The following is a 22,901-nucleotide window of genomic DNA, read 5'->3' on the forward strand; positions in this document are numbered from 1 at the left end:
GAATTCATGCCAAATTGTCATGCTTATGTTTTTTACATGTTGATAGGAGCTGTTTGTTTAAAATGTCTTAGATGGCAGGACTTATGTTTATGCAAAATAAAGAATTTGGTGATGGTGCATATATAAAATATGAACTTCCTTATATAATAACCAATAACAGTTTTTATAATAAATGGGGAAATTCTGATTTCTACAAAAGAAAGCATGAATAATATATGAACTCAAGAGTTGCACAAAGTAAAATTAATTATCTGTGTACATATTCCAAGTTTTAATTCCCTTTGCTTCTTATTTATCACGTCCTGCTCTAGCTCACGCTTTCCCTCCTGGGTGAAGGCCTGCTGGTGAGTCCAGAGCATCCTGAGTATGTCCGTTTTAAATTCCTTTTGTATTTGTTGTTGAAATGCATAATTAGTGTTTTATAACATCTGTGTCTAATACTGATGTGCAAAATGCTATCATTTCACTAATTATTTTCCAAGTGAGGTGTTTTTTGTTAATTTTGATATCATTTTATAACTGTCTATGGAGCCAAACACCACGTTATAACATAATCACTTATTAGTTGGCAATCTCTTTAAAGCCAAGGGAATTTCAGATGACAAAGTAGAAATCAGATTATTTGTTTATATTTGATGTACATATATCATTTTTCAAACCATAGCTCCTAAAATTAAATTGTTATATTATTTTCCAAAAGTTAAAAGCAAATATTGGTTGAAAATTAATACTTCAGATTATTTCTGAGTTAACTACTGAATAAATATATTATAGAAATAGATGATTAAGTACACAGACTTTGTAATTAAAAAAAACAAACAATGCTAAGGAATCAGAATATGTATTGAAGTCCTGCCAAGAACCGTGTAAACTTACGACGGAAGGAAGGAATGTTCCCAGAGAACCTCATACCAGCCAGGATGGTATGTACAGGACACTTTCCATATATTCACTCACTTAATTCTTACAATAACCCTGGGAGAACATATCATTATTATTATTCCCACTGCCTCAATTACGAAGCAGGCTCAGAGAGGTTAAGCACCTTCACCAAGATCATAGAGCTCCGAGGTGGAGAAGGTGTGCACACTCGAGGTTTCTCGTGGGCGCCGTGGCTCGGTGCACAGCTGTCTCCCCACACATCTGCACAAACAGTGGTTAAGAGCAGGGACTTGGTATTTATTTAGTTTCAAACTATTTGGAGAGTTTGCCCGATAACTTCCTGTTAATGAATTCTAATTTAATTCCCTTGTGGTTACAGAAAATACTTCATATGACTTAAATCCTTTTAAATTTATTGAGACTTATTTATGCCCCAGAATATAATCTATTTTAGTAAATGTCCCATGTGCACTTGAGAAGAGTGGGTATTCTGCTGTTAAATGGAGATTTCTATAAATATCAATTGTCATGTTTGCTAATAGTGCCGTTCAACATATCTCTTAAAAATAAATTATATAGTATTTTCCATAGTATATATCCTTACTGATTTTCTGGACATTTTTCTACCAATTATTAAGAGAGAGCTCTTGATACCTCTGACTCTAATTATGGATTTGTCTATTTCTCCTTGCAGTTCTAGCAGTTTTTGCTTAATTTTTAACCTTTGTTATTAGGTGAATACATTGAGGGTCATTGCGTCCTCTCGGTGAACTGATCCCTTTAGTACTATCTGCTAGTAATATAGCTATTTTAACTTTCTTTTGATTAGTGTTGGCATATCTTTTCCACCCTTTACTTTTTAACCTTTTTGTTAAAATATTTCTTTATATTAAATTGCATTTCTTGTAGGCCACATATAGTAGAGTCTTGCATTTTTATCCAACACAACAATCTCCGTCTTTTAATGAGGACATTTAGACCAGGGCTTGGAAAACTTTGGCCCACAGACTAAATTCAGCCACGCCCACCCATTTACATATTGTCTATGGCTGCTTTTAAGCTACAGTGACAGAGAGTGGCTGCGACTCTTGTTGTCCCTCGACCCACAACTTTTGCTATGTCCCACAAACCAAAAATATTTACTGATTCTTTATATAAAAAGTTTGCTGACTTCTGGTTTAGACCACTTACACTTAATTTGATTACTGATATGATTAGCTTTAAATATATCTTGCTATGTGTTTTCTATTTGGCCTATCTCACCTTTTTCCTCTTTTTCTGTCTTCTTTTGGATTGAGTATTTTTTAACTTCAATTTTATCTCCTTTGCTGGCTTCTTAGCTCCCACTCTTTGTTTTTCTATTGTTTTGGTTGCTTTAGGGTTTATGGAATACATCTGTAACTCAATGCAGTCTATCCTCTAGTGATGTATCACTTCATGTATTGTATAAGAATCGCACAATAATATACCTCCATGTCTCCCATTATGCTATTGTTGTCATATCTTTTGTTACCACATGTTATAAATCTCATATTAGATTGTTAATTTTTTGTTTAAATAGTCAATTATTTTAAAGAAATTTAAATGATAAAAAACTCATATATTTATCCACATTATCATTTCTAGTGTTCTATATTCCTTTGTATAGATCCATATTTCCACCTGGTATAATTTTCCTTCCGACTAAAGGACTTCTTTGAACATTTCTTATAGTGTGAGTGTGCTGGTGATACATGTTTTCAGCTTTTTCATTTCTGAAAAATTCTTCATTTCACCCTCATATTTGACATTTTCACTTTGTATAGAATTCTAGGTAGGCAGCTCGCCCCGCTGCACCCAGCAGCTCCTCTCCCCCCACCATCATTCTTTCAGTATTTTCAGTTCCACTGTCTTCTTGCTTACGTTGTTCATGATGAAAAATCTGCTGTCATCTTTATCTTTATTCCTCTCTATATAACACGTCTTTTATTCTCTGGTTGCTTTTAAGATTTTCTTTTTATCACTATTTTTGAGCAATTGAATTACAATGTCTCTTCTTTGGTGTGTTTGAGGTTTGGTGAGCTCTTTGAATCTGTGGGTTTATAGTTTCCATTAAATTTTAAATTTTTTCAGCCATTATTCTTCAAATATTTTTTCCATCCCCTCTTCTCTCTCCTGTGCTTTGGGGATTCCAATTATACACATATTAGGCCACTCAAATTTGTCTCACAGCTCACTGATGCTCTTTGTTTCCTGTTTTGTTTCATTTGAATAGTTTCTATTGCTGTGTCTTCAAGTTCACTAAACTTTTCTTCTGGAATGTCTGATTTGCCATTAATCTCATCCAGTGTACTTTTCGCCTCAGACATTGTAGTTTTCATTTCTAGAAGTTCAGTTTAGATCTTTTTTACATTTTCCATATTTCTACTTAACATGGTCAATTTTTCCTCTAGTTTTTTTGACATACAGAATACAGTTATCATAACTGTTTTAATGTTCTTGTCTGCTAATTCTAACACCTGTGCCTTTCTGAGTCACTTTTTATTCATTGATTTTTCTTCTCATTATGAGTCCTATTTTCCTTTTTCTTTCCATGCATGGAAATTTTTGATTGGCTGCCAATTATTGTGATACCTTGTTAGATGCTGGATATTTTTGTATTCCTCTGAGTATTCTTAAACTCTGTTCTGGGATGCAGTTAAGTTTCTTGGAATCATCTTGATTGTTTTAGGTCTTTCTTTTCAAATGTCTAATACATTTTAAAATGTAGGAACTAATGCAGGTGTAATGCAGGACCAGATCAGCATTACGTTCAGGGCTAATTATTCCCTACTACTGATGCAAGACCTTTCTGAAAACACTGCCTAGTGCCCTGTGAATTGTAGATTTTCTAGTCTGGCTGGCAGGAAGAAGCATTATTACTGGCCTTGCATGAGTATTTGGTACTCTTCTCTCTAATCCTTTCAGGTGGATCTTTCCCTAGCTTTGGGTAGTTTCCCCACACATATGCACTGACGAAACATATACTTAATGAGGGCTCTTTGTAGATCTCCAGCGTTCTTTCTCTGTGCAGCTCTCTTTTGGGGACACTACCTTGTGAATTACAGCATCCTTGATCTCCCTGGACTCTCAGCAAGGTCTCCTCAGCTCAGAGAACCTGCCGACTCCACCTGGATTCCCACTCCCTGCTCCATGGCCTTAAATTTCTTTCAAAGCACTAAGTTACGGCAATCATAGGGCTCACCTTGTTTGTCTCCTATCTCTAAGAATCACTGTCCTTCAATTGCCTGATGTCCAGTGTCTTGAAACAATCATTTTCTATCTTTTCTCCAGTGTTTTAGTTGTTTCAGGAAGAAAAGTAAATCTAGTTCCTGTTAGTCCATCTGGGACAAATGTAGAAGTTTGGGACTTTGTATTTAGCTCCCATTTGTTTTTTCAGGTTTGTATCAGTTCTCATTTCCTGGCCATATAACTTTGGCAAATTACCTAACTTCTCTGAGCTTTATTTTTTTCCACGTGCAAATGGTAATAATAATGTTACAATGACTGACATTACATTTATGGAAAACATTCAGCACAGGGCCTGACATATAGTAAACACTCTAATAATGGAGACTATTTTTATTATCTAGATTAAGGGTTTAAATCAGTTGATATTTGCAGGCTATTCAATATCTAAAATTTTGTGATTTTATTAATTCAATTTTGAAAATTGCATGGCATAATTTAAAAAATTAGGGGCTGGGCCCGTGGCCGAGTGGTTAAGTTCATGCACTCATCTTTGGTGGCCCAGGGTTTCGCCAGTTCAAATCCTGGGCACAGACATGGCACTGCTCATCAAGCTATGCTGAGGTGGTGTCCCACATGCCACAACTAGAAGGACCCACAACTAAAAATACACAACTAGGGGGCTACTAAAAATACATGTACCAGGGAGCTTTGGGGAGAAAAAGGAAAAAATAAAATCTTTAAAAAAAAATTAAATCCTATCCTCAATATCCTTTTTAGCCATACACTTAGTATGCATAAATGAAAATTGGTATTTTGTAAATGACAGCTTTATTCCTGTCAAATTTTATTTTACAAGTTATCATTTTTTATTTCATTAATACATTACATTAAAGTACATTAGGAATTATTAGGCCATTTGGATCTTCCATTTTGAAGAAGAATTTGAGATTTCTTTTTTTTTTTTTTTGCCTCCCTTTAATGCTGGAATTGACTATTTCTTAAATTAAACTTTTCCCCCTGCATTTTCACTATCAATCCAGTTGCTCAGCTAGGAACTAAGGCTTTGTTTGTTTAATTATTGGTTTTTAAAGGCTCTATGTACTAATTAAAATGAGAACAATAGTACAATTCTAAAATGTTCCTAAATGTGATATCTTAGTAATAATCTAAGAAAATATTTGGTTGGAATTTTTTTATGGCACTACAAAGTGATAGCCAATAAATGACTATCACTTACTGTAAGCAGTCTGTCTATAGAAGATTTTTAATTACAAAATTTTAACTGAAAAGTAACAACACTGTGCATTTGGAATCAATTTTAAATGGTCAGCATGCACATTAATTTGCCTTCTTCACATCAAAGCAATACCTGAAATAAACAAAAATTCATGTCAATTAGTAAATATGCGGTTATTTTAAAATGTGCCATCCTTGTTGCATAGCAACTTTTAATTCTATTATGTGCTTTTTACATACTCTAAGATAATTAAGCAAGGCACAAATTGCCATCTACTTTTTTTGAATGTTAAAAGCATTTAGGTTATAAAGTTTATTCTAATATGTGTATTATATTTGTAAAGGGAACATTTCATTCCTACGCAAAGGCACAGTGACCCAAGAAACAGATGACAATGTCATATTAGTGATTCTCCTTTCTCATGAGAGGACTTTTAGGGAACTTTTTATTCATAGTCTCAATAACTAACACAGCCAAGACATAATTATCATTCCCTGGCTTTACTGGTCTGAATCCGTATTTACTGCTAAGCTAAATGATAAGATTTATTAACAAGAAGTCACGTCCTCTCAATAAAATGAAATGCCCATTTATATTATAGAAAATTATACACACCAAAATACATCTGTGATATAATTAATTTATTAGAAAGATAGCACAGTCTTAGTAAGAATTTAGAGAATTTTGCATAGGTTTATTTTCATCATCGACCTAACTTAACCACATAAAGCAAGAACATAACTGACTTTTATATGGTCAGATGCTAACGCTAACTTGTTCCACTTGCTGTGTTAGCACCTTTGGGACCGGGTACAGTGAGCAGCAGTACTAGAGAGGATCACGAATGCAGAGACGACTTCTCCAGTAGCTTGTGTCCGAAAGTCCTTCATGGGGTGTGACCGTGGAAATGAGGAACTTCTCTGCACAAGCTAAGGCAGAAAAGCCCACTCTGTCGGTCTATGAGGAGTTCAGAAGTTTGAGGGAACGAAAGGATCTGTGAATCTCTATCCACATTAATTCCATCAGTGAAATGTCTGAGTCGAAAGATGGGACATTTACAATATCTCTTCATATGTGTTGCCAAGCTGCTTTCCAAAAGGTTGCTGTAATTTCTAGTCGCTTAAAGAATAAGAATGAAAGACCGTCTCACCAGACTGTCACCACAGTGAAAGACCCACTATCAACTGGAGGAGCGAAAAATAATTTCTCATTGGTTGAAGTCACCTTTTGAATTGCTAGTTAGGTTGCTCATCTTCTTGTATTTTTAAACATGGATTGGTAAAGATGGGGGAAGTGAACAGGAGTAGACTAGCCAACTGAGTACCTGAGGCTAATAAAAATTAGAAAGAATTAAAGACATGTGGGCTTTCGAGAAGAAAGAAAAGAAAAAGCCCATGCTACAAAATGAAGCAAAATAAGAATGAGACACCTAGGGCAACTTCAGCCCACGTTCGCAAATTTTAATTGTTGGCCATATGGAACTGTTGTTACAGCAATCGTTTTTGTTCTAGCCTGAATGTGCTGTCACTGAGGAGCAAGGCAAGGAGGACCGATTCTTAGAGCGCCGGTACTGGCTGAGTATGGCCAACTGTGAGAAGATTGGAAATGAAAGCGACAAATTTAGAATTGACCTGAGCCAGCAACAATACTTCAAGGGTCTCAGTCTTGTGGATAGCAGAGTAGGGGTTCCAGGGGGAGATGTTAGTTTGAAGGTGGCCACCGCTTGTTGCTTGAGGTTACAAGCTATAGCGTCTGGTCACCAAGGAGAAGAATCTGATAACAACCAACAGGTCGTCAGCACTCTGTCAAGCAGTCTGAATTTCAGCAGCCAACTCTAGTTCTAGAGGCTAATTTACGACGTAAGCAGCAAACCAAGGCAGAAGGCTAGTGCTAGGGAGAGGTACCAGCTGGGGAAGAGGAAGAGTTGAGAAGGCTTCAGCTCAGTGTGCAGGATGAGGCCAGGGCTCCATCAGGGAGTAGCAGAAGTTTATGATAGAGAGACGATGTCTGCAGCCTCAGCGACTAGAGCTGTGAACAGCCTGAAGAGGCAGGGGCTAACGATTTCAGAAATATTACTTGTATTCTTTAAAATTAAGAAAGTAATACATATTCATTGTTGAAACTTTGAAAACTATGGAAAAGTCCAAAGACAAAAATCAATGCAATTTTTTTCATACTCTAAGAGAAAATATTTTCTTGTAAATAGTGAGCTAAATACTTATTCATTTTACTTTGCCAAAGTTCATAACTGAATGATTTTAAGTCACTTTTCATTCTCTTATATTATCTTCTTAAAAGCAGAGAAATTGTAAGAATGAATTCATATTCTCCTGTTTTTAAGGATGTGGTCAAATGTAGATTCTGTCACTTTATGGAAAAAGGTAAATATTTGAAAGTAAAAATTATACTTTTACATGAGAACTAAAGGTTATCTTAATCTTACAAGATTTCAAATTCTATCTTTTTATGTCCCATTATATTGTCTAATATTTTGGAAAAGACACACTTCATAAGCATATTTGGTCTAGGAAACTCCAGAAGGAATCAGAACTGTGCATAGAAGCAAACAAATATATCTGGAATAGTCCGGTAAATGGACAGAATTTTAAAAAAGCAAATAAGACACATGCTGATGAAACCCACATTATCGTTACCTTCTCCCTCCAGTTGTCATCATTCAGCAGCTTCTGTCTAAGAGTTTCCTGCAGCTGCTCGATGCTTTTCTGATGTGAAATCAGCATCAATTCCCTGAAAACCATAAATCAAACAAATGAGTCAAGACTCACCCCTGTTACTCTTCCTAAGTTGCAGTTCCTGGCTCAGAGAGTATACACTACTAGATACCTTTTTAACTGCTAACAGGAATTTACACACACTACACACAAGGTCAATATTTTCTCAGGCTTACATTTTGCTTAACAAATAATATTATTTTTGCATGAAATAGTAACAACATTTGTGGTGTCACAAATATGATAAAATGCTATTCATTGTGGTTCCAAAATTTATGACTAAATCCTAACGGTAGACAATATTTTGTTTCTTAAAAAGAAGAAAACATGTTGAGATACGCCATAAAATCAACGAGTGTTTGTGGTTCCTGCCAGATTTATTTTCCTTTTACTTATCTCAAATACTGATAGGAACAAACCAAATTAAGTGGAGGGTAATGTCTGAGATGTGATATAGTACAAAACATATTAGAACATTGAAAAGAAAACACAAAGAACATTTTAATCCACATCAATGGATCTTAAAGGTTAGTTTGTGACCCTCCGGGTAGAGGTATGTGAGGGAGACTTGAGAGAAATTTTCGCAGGGGCACTGAAATTAAGCCTTTTAATATCACAAGTAGTGGCAAAAGCACACTTGGTGATCAGGCTTCTTCTCCCTTCTATAATCCCCATGATCCTTCTTATCATCTATGTAGATGATTCTTCTCCATTGATTATCCCGCTGTCTAGTCTCTTTGTTTTACATCATTACCGTCTTTCTTTTAGCTCTGACCCCTTTTCTCAAACTTGCGACTTTCATTTATAACTGCCTGTTGGCCATCTCCATCCTAATGATTCATTAACACCAAAGATTCCACACCTGAAAAAACAAATTCACCATCAGCTTCTGCAATCTCGCCTTTCATTTTGACTTCTGAAAACCTTCAACAGTCAAAATCTTTGGGTCGAAATCCCGGAGTCATCTCTGACTCTCCCTTCTCTTTGTTCAACTACACTCATTCCGTAACAAGTTCTATATGTTCTGCTTCTTCCATGCACCTCAAACTATTGCCTCCCTTCGTTTCGCACTACCAACAACCTTGTTAAGGTTCTTGACTTTATCTCCCACCTACAGTATTGTAATAGACTCTTAACCTATCTCTTGATCTTTATTCTAGTCTCACTTATATAATATTATTAAACATTTTCTTTACCATAATAAAAACATTGCCTACATCTCTAGGCTAGAAATTTTTTTTTCTTTTGGTGAGGAAGATTAACCCTGAGCCAACACCCGTGCCAATCTTCCTCTGTTTTGTATGTGGGATGCCTCCACAGCGTGGCTGATGAGTGGAGCAGGTCCACACCAGGATCTGAACCAGCAAACCCAGGCCTTGGAAGCGGAGTGTGCGGAACTTTAACCATTTGGCCACAGGCTGACCTCTCTAGGCTAGAAAAATTTAAGGACACAAACATAAGGAGACACGTTTGACTTGGTAACCAGGATTATAAATATCATTTGAGGGAAATTGATTGAAAAAAACAAAACTCCTAGACTTCTCTTTCCAGAAGTGTGTGGGACTAGGTACCTTGACAATTTGCCTACTGAAAATAAGTAAAATTGTTTGTTTTACTTATTAAAAAAAATCTTAAAATTCACCAGTGAGCTGGCCAAAAAGTGAGGAAGATGCAGACAGCAAAACTGAAGTGAAAGGATAGAGAAAGAATGTCGGTGGAAAACTAGTGAAATCTAAACAAAGCCTGTAGGTTAGTTAATTGTATTATACCAATGTTAATTTCTCGGTTTTTACAGATGTGACATGGCTACGAAAAATGGGCCAAAGGGAAATACAGACTCTCTGTACTGTCTTTGTAACTTTTCTGTAAATATAAAATTATTCCAAACTAAAGGTTAAAAAAAATGAAGTGACAGGAAGAACCCCAATAATAAGTAGAACATTGAAGCCGACTCTCTCCTTGAAGGTACTTTCCAAATTGGATAAACTTGAGCTTTAACTTTCACAGCCATGAAGGGCCCAGGAGTCAGGAGGGAAAGGGAGAGTCCAAGAGGACACTCCCCTCATAGGGCTGCATCTCAAAGAGCTACACAGGCAGCATATGTGTGAAATTCACATCAGCAAGTGTAAAACACAAATGACATCTCCTCTCAAGGAATAAAAAGGAAACTGCCAGCTCTGGATTTCGTTGCCAAGTAGCGGGGGAAATGCAAATCTCCCACAAGAATTTGTAAACACAAACCAACCTTAACGCAGATTTGTATCCTGAATTCACACTACCTGGTGGTCCAAAAAGCTTCACGTTAAGAAGATATCTTCAAGCGGTGCTGGGGTAACCTGGCCTCCTGAGGCCTGACAGGAAAACACCAATATCTGGGGGAGAACCCTGTCTTCACCCTGAGACTCAAAGAATTCTCATGGATAAAGATTCAAGTCCTATGAGATGATAACTTAAAAAAATCACAAAACTATTTAAAAAAAAAAAAAGCACTAAGAGGAAGAATGAGCAGACACAGATGACAGGATAATCAAACTCACAAATTCTACAGTATTGAATTTTTAGTTATGGAATATAAAATAAGGCTGTTCACTGTGTTAGAAGAAATAAAATATTGATTTAAATGACTAATGAAATTTGAAAAAGAACCAAATCAAACTTGTAGAAATGAAAAATATAATAATTGAAATGAAAAAACTCAGCAAATTATTCACAGCTGAAAAATGAAGTAAGAAACTGAAAGGGAGATTCAAAGAAATTATACAGAGTGCAGTACAGGGAGTCAAAAATAAAGAAAATATAGAAGTTGATATATGGAGGACAGAGTGAAAATATCTAATATATATCTATTCATCCTTTCAGAAGCAAAGGAGAGAGAAAAGGGGAGGAAGCAATATTTGAGGAGAATATTCCAGATTGATGAGAAATACCAACTCACAAATCCAGGAAGCCCAATGGATTCCCAGCAAGATAAACAAAAGTAAATCTCACATCTGGGCACCTGGTAGTGAAAAGGAAGAACGTCAAAGTTAAAGAGATCTTAAAAGAAGCTGGAGGGAAAAAAACCAGATTATCTTTAAAGGAACCCAAACATATGGAAAGCTTATTCTCCAACAGAAACAAAGGAAGCCAAAGACAGCAAAGTAATATGTTCACAGTCCTATGAGAAAATAACCGTCAACCTAAAGTTGGGTATCCAGCAAATCTGTCTTTCAGAATGAGGCTGAAATAAAATATACTCAGATAAATAAAATCTGAGTGTTTACCACCAGCTGAAGGACCTTCACTAAAGGAGCCTCTAAAGAGTATGCTTTGCAGGAAGGAATATATTATCAGGAGGAAGGCCAGGCACGCAAGGAGGACTGGTGAGCAAAGCGGATGGCAAATGCACAGGCATGGAGGGCTTCTGGGGCGTGTGGTCAGGGCGGTGGTGTAGGGCTCCCTGTTCAGAAGGGGCCCTGTGCTTCCGGTTTAATGCTCTGCGATCACCCATCAAGAAATTCGTAATAATTTTGTCTTTGAATTTGTGTGTTTTTAACTGAGGTCTGATGGGACAATTGAGCATATGCAGGGGCTTGGAGCCTCAGCTCACACACAGTCCTACCTCCTGCCACCTTCCTGCCTCCCCATGCTGGTTCTCAAACCCGTGCTCCCTTGCCCTTGCCCAGCATCTGCTGCCGTCTTCTGCTTTGGGCAGGGGCCCAGGCCTGGGCACACGCTGAGTCGTGGGGTCCTGGGTGCCCATGAGAGCTTACACCCACCCGGTGAAATCCCCAAGCCCAAGGGAGTGTGACATCAAATAGCAAACATAAAGACGTCGTGACAAGTTGCGAGAGAGATACTGTGAAGGAAAGGAAAAATCCTCTTTCCAGTTTTTTCAACAAGGGGCCTCACATTTTCATTTTGCACTGGATCCTGAAAATTATGTAGCCAGCCTTACATGTAGGTAATAAACAAATTCATCTCTATAAAATAATAGTTTTGACTATGTGTAATAGTGGGGCTAACGAAAGGATAGAACTGGAACACTAGACAAAAATGTAGAATGTATGTTGGGATGGCAACTATTAGAGCTCAAGCATTCTTTGGTCCCTGCATTATTCAAAAGGAGTTTGAGGTATTACTTTTAGACTTCATCAAGTACGCATGGTAAAATTTAAAAGTAACAAACTAAAAGAATAGAAATAGAATATACCATTAGCGGAAAAATGCACTAAGAAAATAAATGAAACTCCAACAACCTCCTACTTCCAAAAAGCCCAAAAGGAGAATTTAGTGCAGAAAAAGAGGGAGAAATAGAAAGCTTAAAATAACAATCACAATAATGGTAAATAAACTAAAATCATGAGTTAAAAGAAAGAAACAGACGATAAAAGCAAACAAGCAAACCCTAGCTGTATGCTTTATAAGAGACATTCCTAAAACGTAAGGACATGGAAAGATTTCCTTTTTCTGGAAAAGATGTAACTGGGAAATATTAAAGAAAAGGAAATGTGTAACTATATTAATATTGGACAAAGTAGTCTTTAAGACAGAAATCATTATTCTGAGCTGATAATAATAGGTTAATTCACCATGAATATTCTAAATTTATATGCACCTATTAAAATAGCCTCAAAATATATAGAGCAAAACTTTATACAACTGTAAGAAGGTATTGTCAAATCCCCACTCCACATAGCTCCCTGAGTTACAGATAAGTCACCCTGACACCACCATACAAGGCCATGGAAGTGTACACTGCACAACTCCAGGTGTTACATGAATGGCCCTCCTGTAATGTGTAATGTAGCAACCTAGGGTCAAGCAGACAAATAACTCAGTAAATATATAGAGGATTCAACCAAAGTAAACAGTAAGTTTGATGTAAGGTACCCATATAGAATCCTGTAGCCAATTAGTGGAAAAATACACAATTATTTTCCAGCTCACGTGGAAATGACCACATACTAGACCGTAAAGTAAATTTCAAACAACTATTATACTATAAACCTGTATAGTCCAATATGGCAGCTACTAACCACATGTGGCTACTGAGCACTTCAAGTCTGACTAGCCCACACTAAGATGTGCTGTAAATGTGAAAAACATACCAGATTTGAAAACTTAGTACAAAAAAAATCTAAAATGACTGTGACGGTTACATATTTATATGATAATTTAGAAATACTGAGTTAAATAAAATACATTATTAAGATAGATGGTACCTGTTTATTTTTACTCTTCTAATGTAGCACTTAAAAAATTTAAAATTACACATGTGGCTTACATTATACTTCTACTGAACAGCACTATTATAGTCCGTATTTTCTGAAAACAAAGTGTCAGAGACAAAAGATATATAAAATATCTCCACATATTTGGAAATTTTAAAAATGTATTTTTGAATAACTCATGGGCCAAATAAAAATCGTAATTGATATTTTAAAATACTTAGAATTGAACAATAATGAAATTGCTACATATCAAAATTTATGGAAGATAGCTAAAGCAGAAAAGATAAATAAATTGTGGTATGCTTCAGAATAGAACACAGATGAAGCAATGAATGGTTCTCAGCTCCATGTAACATCGTGGACAAATCCCAGGGACATGATCTTGAGCACAAAGAACAAATCACAGAGTAGTACATATACTATAATTTTATTTCTATGAAGATAAAATATATGCAAAATCTAATATATTTTTTAGGAATACAAACGTACTTGGTAAAATTATAGAGAGAAGCAAAGGAACAACAGATGTTATCTGTAGGTTTCATAGATGCTCTTTATCATCTATGGAAGTTTCCTTCTATTCCTACTCTGCTGAGAAGCACAAAAGGCGGGCTGTCCATTCCCTTAGGGAAGGAGGCAATGCAGTGGAGTTGGGGAGAAGCACAAAGGGACTTCAAAGCTAATGGTAAGGTTCTTTTTCTAAACTGAGTGGTTGACACACAGATGTTCATTGCATTGTACTTTATACTTTACCCCTGTATGTCTACTCAATACTTATAAAAACCGTGAATGATACAGCCTAAGCACAGAATAGAATAGGTCTGTGGTAGAAAGAGAATCAAAGCGAAAGACCAAGGTGAAGGAACGGGCAGGGGAGTAGTAAGTCTCTCCTGAGAGGTGGGGCTCATTGCCCACTATGCACACTACAGACAAGGTGTGTCACTGAGCCCTGGAGACACAAAGGTGAATTAGGAAGGCAGAGCCCCTGTCCAAATGGTGCTTAAAACCCAGCAATATAAAAGGAAGATTTATCTTTTAAAGTGTGAGGTAGACCCAGCAGGTTCTGATGCTTGCTCAGCAGTCCGTAGGCTGGAGAAGAGGAGGTGAGGCAGAAGGAACAAAGAATGAGGACAGCAAACGTGGGGTTATATTAATAACCTCATTTGTGACTTTCCTCCAAATATTTGGCCATTCCTTTCTCCTTTGCAGATTCATCTTCCTCTACGTGTCAATCAAATGCTCGTGTTTCTCAGCACTCTGTTCTGGCATCTCTTTTTTTTTTTCTCTTTCTCTAGGTGATCCTTTCTACTCCTATGGTTAAAATGCAATCTAGATGCTGACAGCCCCCAAATGTTATCTCCAGCTCAGATCTGTTCTCTGAGTGTCTGACTCAAGTACCCAACCATCCACCTGGCTGTTCCATTTTTATATTTCAGAGACATCTTAAATTTAACATGTCTGTAATCTCAGATGATATCACAGTTTAGTTTTTGCCCATGTTATGTGTCATCTACTGCTCTGTTCCACATGTTTTTCTTTTTTTCCCAGGGGATAGCCCGAGGAACAACTCTTACCTGGAAATGCTGTTTTCGTGGCAGGTGGAAAAGAACAATCACCAAAGCATGGGCTCTGTTAAATCTGCTCAGAATTGATGCGCATCCCTTCACTCACATTTCAGTGGCAAGAACAAATCAAATGGCCAAGATTGATGTCAGTCAGGCGTGGAGAATATCGTCGTCTCCCTGGGAGGTGCACAGTAAGTTGCCTGGCACCAGGCAGAGTCCGTCACAACTCTGCAACCCCGCTGGAAGCCACTGGAAGGACCCCACCCTGGCGGTGGGGAACGCTCTTTCCTTAGACTGTGGTTCTTTCACCTGGGAGCAGTTTCTCAGACCAGTTTTCTCCAGAGCTCCTAGCTTTCCTCTCTGAGATGTACTTTCTTTTCCGTTGTCCAGCTTGGCCACATCAGAAGAGGGCATTAGAGATTTTGCCCTGTTGGGAGACAAACAGTTTCCTAAGCTTCTTTCCCATCCATAGAAGGTTTTGGAAGGGGAGACGGTTTCAAGAGGATTTTTTTAAAAAACAGATTTGGTAGGATATAATTTGACAAACAATAAACTGCATGTTTAAAGTATGTACTTGGATGAGTTTTGACATATGTATAAACCTGTGAAACCATCACTGCAATCAGAATAGTCAATGCATCTAACATCCCCCAAAGTTTCCTCATCCTTCTTTGTATCCTTCCCTCCTACCTGCTCAGCCCCAGGCAATTAATGGTTTGCTTTCTGTCACTATAGATTAGTTTGCATTTTCAGACTTCTATATAAAATTCTCTATATGTCATACAGTATACTCTTTTTTCATGTCTGGCATCTTTCAATCAGCATAATTCCTTTTAGATTCATCCACATTGTACTATCTATCAATAGTTCACTCATTTTATTCACTGAGTAGTATTTTATTTGTTTATCCCTTTATCCACAATTTGTTTATCCATTCAACTGTTGGTGGACATTGAGGTTCTTTCACAGGTTTTGGCTATTACAGATAAAGCTGCTCCAATATCTGTGTACAAGTTTTTGTATGGCTAGTCCCATTCACTTCTCTTGGGTAAATACCTATGAGTGAAACGGAGGGGTAACAAGGTAAGGGTATGTTTAACTTTTTAAGAAACTTCCAAACTGTTTTCCAAAGAAGTCGTAGTGTTTTCCATTCCAACCAGCAGAGTATGAGAGTTCCAGTTTCTCCACATCTTCACCAACGCTTGGTATGTCAGGCTTTTTAATTTTAGACATTCTAAAAGTGTGTAGTAGTTTCTCATTGTGGTTTTAATTTGCATTTCCCTAATGACCAAAGATCTTGCGCATCTTGTTAACATGCTTATCGGCTATTTGTCGATCTTCTTTGGTGAAGTATCTGTTCAAATCTTTTGCTCATTTGTTATTAGGGTGTTTATGGTCATATGACTGAGTTTCTAAAGTTCTTTATATATTCTGGAAACAATCTTTTATGAGATATGTATTTTGCAAATATATTATCCCAGTCTATGGCCTGTCTTTTCATTCTCTAAACAGTGTCTTTTAAAGAATGGAAGTTTTAATTTTGATGAAGTCCAATATACCAGGTTTTTTTACTTTTATGGATTGTACTTTTGGTGTTGAAGCTAAAAAATCTTTGCCTAACCCAAGGTCATAAAGATTTTTCTCCTAGAAGTTTTATAATTTTAGGTTTTATATTTAGATCTATGACCTATTTTAAATTAATTTATATATACATTTCACAGTATGAATCAAAGCCCATTTCTGCATATGGTTATACAATTGTTCCAGCATCAATGGTTACAAAAAACTATCTGTTCTCCAACAAACTACTTTGGCACTCATGTAGAAAATCAATTAACCATATATGTGTGCCTATTTTTGGATTCTCTGTTCTGTTCCATTGACCTATTTATCTTGAGACCCATATGACATTGTCTTGATTATTTGTAGCTTTACAATAAATCTTGAAATCAGGTAGTGACTGTGATTTTTTGACTACTCAAAGTTTTTTTCAAAGTTATTTTGGTTATTCTTGGTCCTTTGCATTTCTATACAACTTTTAAAATTAGCTTGTTAATTTCTACAAAAAAGACTGCTGGAGTTTTGCTTGTGATTGTATGGAATCTATAAATCAATTGGGGGAAAATTGTAATCTTAACAATGTTGAGTCTTCTGTTCCATGAACATTGTATATCTCTTCATTTATTTAGGTCCTCTTTAATTTCTCTCAGCAATGTTTTGTAGTTTTCAGTGTACAGGTCTTGCACATCCTTTGTCAGATTCATCCCTAAGTATTTCACGTGTTTGAAAATCTTTTTGTAAATATTACTTTTTAATTTCAATTGTTCTTTGCTAATACATAGAAATTAACCTGACTTTTGGATGTTGATCTTTTTTTCTGAAATCTTGCTAAACTCACTTATTAGTTCTAGTAACTTCTTTTGTAGATTCCATAGGGTTCTCTATATTAGTGAGCATGTTGTCTGTGAATAAAGAGTTTTATTTCTTCCTTTCCACTCTGATGCCTCTTATTTCCTTTTCTTGCCTGATTGCACTGACTAGAACCTCCAGCACAATGTTGAATTGAACTGTCGGCAGTGAATATTTTGTTCTTGATCCTGATCTTAGGAGGGGAGAATTACTCTTTCACTATTAAGTATGATGTTAACTGCTTTTTGCTTCTGTTGACATAGTCATATAGTTTTTCTTTTTTAGTTTAATATATTGAATAACATTGATTTATTTTTGAATGCTAAACCAACTTTGCACTCCTGAGGTAAATGCCACATATTCATGATTTATTTCCTTTTTATATGTTGCTGGATTCAATTTGTTAAAATTTTGTTTAGAATTTTGCATCCATGCTGATGAGTGATGTTGGTTTGTTAGTCTTCTTGTAATACTTTTGTCAGCTTTTGGTGTCCAGATAATACTAGCCTCATAAAACAAGTTAAGAACTATTCTTTCTTCTACAATTTTCTGGAGGAGTTGAAGTAGAATCAATATTATTTCTTCCTTAAACACGTGGTAAAATTCACCAATGAAAATTCTGGGCCTGAAGTTTCCTTTGTGGGAAAGTTTTCAGGTTATCTATGTCTCCTTTAGTGAACTTTGTTTGGTAGATAACGTTTCAAAAAATTTATCCATTTCATCAGTTGTCAAAATTAATGGTATAAAGTCATTCATAATATTCCTCTATTATTATATTGATATCTGTGGAATGTATAGTAATGTCAATTCTCTCATTTCTGATATTGGTGAATTCTGTCTTCTCTCTTTTTTTCCTGGTCAATCTGGCTTGAGGTTTATTAATTTTATTGATCCCCTCAAAGAAACCGATTTTTGTTTAGTTGATATTCTATATTGTTTTTCTGTTTTCTATGCCATTTATTTCTGCTCTGATCTTTATTATTTACTTTCTTCTGCTTATCTTGGGTTTCGTTTGTCTTCTTTTTCCAGTTTCTTAAGGTGGGAGACCTTTTCTCTTTGTCCACACAGACATTTATTGCTATAAATTTGTCCCCCCTCCTGAAGTTTTGCTTTAGTGACATCCCACAAATTTTGATGTTTTCATTTCCATTTAGTTCAAAATACTTTGTAATTTCCCTTTTGATGTTTTCTTTGACTCGTATCTCATTTAGAATTGTGTTATAGAGTTAACAAATATTGGAGGTATTTTCCAGATACTTTTCTGTTATTTATTTCTAAGTTAATTACATTGTGACCAGAGAACACACTTTGCATGATTTGAGTCCTTTTAAATTTCTTTGGTTTTGTTTCATAGCCTAATTATATGGTCTGTCTTGGTGAGCACCCTGTATGCCTTTGGGGAAAAAAATGTATATTCTGCTGTTGTTGGCTGCAATGTTGTATCAATGTCAATTAAGTTAAGTTAATTGGTTGTGAAGTTCAAGTCTTCTACAGCCTTACTAATTTTTCCATCTACTTGTTTTATCAATTATTGAGAGAGGGCTATTGAAGTCTCTAACAATAATTGTGAATTTGGCTACTTCTTCTTATAGTTCTATCAGTTTTTGTTTCCTGTATTTTTAAGCTGTTATAGATGCACAAACATTTAGGATTGTTATGTCCTTCTAGTGAATTGATCCATTTTTCTTTACGAAATGAATTTCTTTATTCTTGGTAATATTCTTTGTTCTAAAATCTACTTTGTCTGATATTAATAGACACATTCCGGCTTTCTTTTGATTGCTGTCAACATGGTTTATCTTTTTCCATTTTTTTACTTTTAACCTATTTGTGTCGTTACATTTAAAATACATTTCCTATAGGCAGTACATAGCTGAATCTTACTTTTTTATACCATCTGATAATCTCCACCTTTTAATTGGAATGTTTGGAAATTTACATTTAATTGAATTGTTGATGTGGTTAGGCTTAAATCGATTATCTTGCTATTTGTGTTCTACTTCTCTTATCTCTTATTTCCTTTTCCTTCTTTCTCTGCCTTCTTTTGGATTTTGCATATGTCTTATGATTCAACTTTATCTGCTTTATTGACTTATTAGCTGTGTCTCTTTGTTTAGTTTTATTTTAGTAGTTGCTATAGGGTTGATAATAATCATCTTTAACTTATTGCAATTGTGGTAGGCTGAATAATTGCCTTCAGAGATATCCATGTCCTAATCTTGAGTCTATAAATATGTTACCTTATATGGCAAAAGGGATTTTTGCAGATGTGATTAAGTTACGGATCTTGAGATGGGAGATTGCCTGCAACATCTGGATATGCCCTAGAGTAATTACCTCAGTCTTTATAAGAGAGAAGCAAGAGAGTTACTATGGGGACAGGTGATGACGTGACAACTGAAACAGAGATTAGATTCATGCTGCCAGGGCCCGAGCAATGCCAGCAGCCTCTGAAGGTTGGAAGAGGCAAGGAATGGGTTGTCCCCTGGAGCCTCCAGAAAGAACCAACTCTATTGGCAGCTTGATTTTAGTCCCTTAACATTCATCTGTACTTCTGACCTCCAGAGCTGTGAGATAATAAATTTTGTGTTGTTTTAAGCCACTAAGTTTGCAGTAACTTGTTATAGCAGCAATAGGAAACTAGTACAATGGTCTTCCTCCAAGTAATGTTACACAACTTCAGGTATAATATTAGAATCTTATAATAGCAAACCTGATCAAATAAGGGGCAGCAGTCAATGGAAATAAAGTAGCACTTAACCTGGTTTTCAAAAGGCCAGAATCATAAAATGGATGTGGCTGGCCACGTGCTTGTTAGACATGGCCAGACATCAGAGTCCTGGCAATGTGATCCATTTTATTTCTTAAGCCAAATTTCCTATTTGAAAAAAGGTCTTAAATTCCAATGAGCATTTCCAGATGTGTGCCTATACGTTAGAAGTTACCTTGACTATAAAATGGAAGGTACTGAAAATCTGAGATGCTCAAATTTCATTCTCCTTGGAGACAGTAATAATTTTGATACCATTAAAAATAGAATCCATTTCATATACATTCCTCTGATGGACCCAGTGCAAAACACCACTGTTACGTATCTTTTTAGAACAAAAACTATGAAAGTCTAGTAGATTATAGAAGCCAAAATATAGGAGGCCAAGGTTCAAACAATGTTAATGAAATGATAATTATTCACTGAATTTGCAAAGAATTATGACATTCCTTATGATACTTCCACGAAGTATAAGGTGTTTTGAGTGAAGTTAGAAAAATTATGGACTTGCATCTGTGATGGTAAATTTGCTTGATATTTACAGCTACAGAAATGAGAAGGACTTTCATATCTCTTCGATTCCTGCTGAGTCTCTGTTCCTGACTGTAAGAACTCTTAAATGCGATTCTTTCATGGGAGAAGGCAGAAAGAATCATTATACTCGATGTTACAAACGCTTACTATCCTTGATTAGCATGGAATGGGCATTGAGTGACGTATACAGAGATGATTAATACGTGTGAAAAAGACAGTCCTGATTCCAAAAATGAAAACCACAGTTATATATTACACCCACGGAAGAGCCTGCACATTGTTCAGAAATGCAAAACTGTCTGAAGACGTTGATACAGAAAAAACAATCTTGTGCTGAAAGAAACTGTGAAGCATCAACTTTGACTTAGTGAGCCTTTTTTGCTAGAAATGTAGAGGAATGACAAAAAATAAAACATTAACTGTTAGAGGTATAGTCCATATTTTTCCATGTTATAAAAAGCTGAAAATGTGTAGCCGTTTTTGAATATCATACAGACATCCAATTGCCTCTTCAGAACCAGTCTAGAGATATTCATTTAGAATTATAGGAAGCAATATGGATTTAGGTCCTAAATTTGGATTTTACTAAGAATCCAATAAAGAAGATTATCACTAGAATCCAGGAGTTTGAATTGTACTCCCAGCTCTGATTTTTGGCATGTCAGAAGTTCTCTGGGCCTGAGAGAAACACTTGGGAGCTTCTGAGTTTAAATCCTGTGATCAATGGTTTGACTGGGATTAAATTCATTCCCATCCATCCATCCATCCATCCAGCAAGTATTTATTGAGCCCTGCTCTGTGTCGGGCACTGTTTTAGTCTCTGCGGGTATAACGTTTTTTTCTTGCCATTCCTTGGAAATACACCAGTGCAGTTCCCTAAGTTTTGGAAGAAACAAATATCCTGCGTGGTAAATGACTATCTGAAGTGCCTTGACACATGAGAAGCAAAGCGGGTTGAAGCCCGTGCCCGCCTCGGGCTCCCTGCTGTGTGCCTGCTGCCTCCTTTTCTGACGTGCGAGGGAGGTGTGGCTGTCCGTGGGACTCTGCCCTGCAATTTCACCAGAGAGTTTGCAAAGAGAACGTTTTGGAGTTGGCATAATAGGCAAATTAGGATCTACTTGCAATCAAGAGTATTTATTTTTAAAACGTTAACTTTTAAATTCTTCTGCCAAAAAGAAAATGAGAATCTAATTTCTCATATACATGCAAAAATCTAGATTCCCTTAATTGTAGTTAAAACCGTAACTGCGAACAAATGTCAAACCATAATGCCAAACGACAGCTTTAAAGTCGGTTTCACGAGTCGTTCTTTTACAGGTGTCTTCACACTGTCAGTCAAAGAGATGGAGTAGATTTTGCCACCACTCCTGCCTCCACAAAAGCTGTAAGTCTGGGATATCAAAAGATGTTTGGCAAGCCTCTTGTTCTGACAGCTGTAGATGGGTAGGAAGTCAGAGAAAGAGCTGAGTCTTGGGAAAAAAAGCCTAACAAGGTTTGTTATTTTAGAATGATATTACTTAGACCATTTCATAATGCTTTAAGCGAACAAGAGAGCATCCAAATGGAATCACTCCACAGGCTAATCTACAAGTTTAAGAGTAAAGCAGATAATGTTGAATTCAACAGACACTTACCGAATATCCACATCACCAGCGCAGGGTATAAAAATTAATAAGATACGATGCTGTAAGAGGTTAGCAACCTAAGGAAAACTGAAAGAGAAGGAACTAATACTTTCTGAGCACCTACGACCTACCAGGCACAATACCAGACGCTTTACCATTCACAAGAAGATGGCGATTATTAACATGCCCCTTTTACAGACAAGGAAAATGACCCTGTAAGTGGTCAAGTAAGTTGTCCAAACTCGACCCTGGTCGCGCTGGGATTTGAACCTGTGTTTGCCTAACCCCAAAGTCCGCTTTTATATCCTGAGCCACATCACCACAAGGTGACAGAACCCTGAAAACACTGCTTCTGAATCCCTGTTTATATTCTACACTTCTCATTGCTTTTAGCCTGCATGAAAATATGACGAGCCTCATTAAAATAACTAAACACGAAGCTTCTCTTCTTCTAGAGTGTGTTGTGAAATGTTTTTACTCTATTTTCATTCTAAAGATACAGCTCCGCTTCTGCTTTTGCCAAGGCACCGGAGAGTAGAAAACAAAGTCAACATCTTATATCCATTGAGTGACTAGAAGAATCCGGAAAGAGTGGAGGGGTGGCTAAGAAAGGGAAGAGATGGGGACACAAAGAGGGCACTCTGGGTTTTTCTGCTCTTTGCAGGGCTAGGAGTCCCCTGAAGACTCAGTGTTACAACATGGTAGAGAAAGAGAAGTCACACTG

General features: G+C 36.4%; 1 protein-coding gene across 1 annotated transcript in view; it reads right to left on the reverse strand.

Moving 5' to 3' along the window:
* The window catches only part of LEKR1 (leucine, glutamate and lysine rich 1), a 189,455-nt gene that overhangs the window by 21,664 nt on the left and 144,890 nt on the right, over positions 1–22,901 (reverse strand). The window contains exon 9 of the mRNA XM_046659844.1: positions 7,984–8,077. Coding sequence (XP_046515800.1) covers positions 7,984–8,077 — 94 coding nt within the window. The remainder of the gene's footprint in view (positions 1–7,983; positions 8,078–22,901) is intronic.

This window comes from Equus quagga, chromosome 4, assembly GCF_021613505.1.
Source record: "Equus quagga isolate Etosha38 chromosome 4, UCLA_HA_Equagga_1.0, whole genome shotgun sequence".
Lineage (NCBI taxonomy): Eukaryota > Metazoa > Chordata > Mammalia > Perissodactyla > Equidae > Equus > Equus quagga.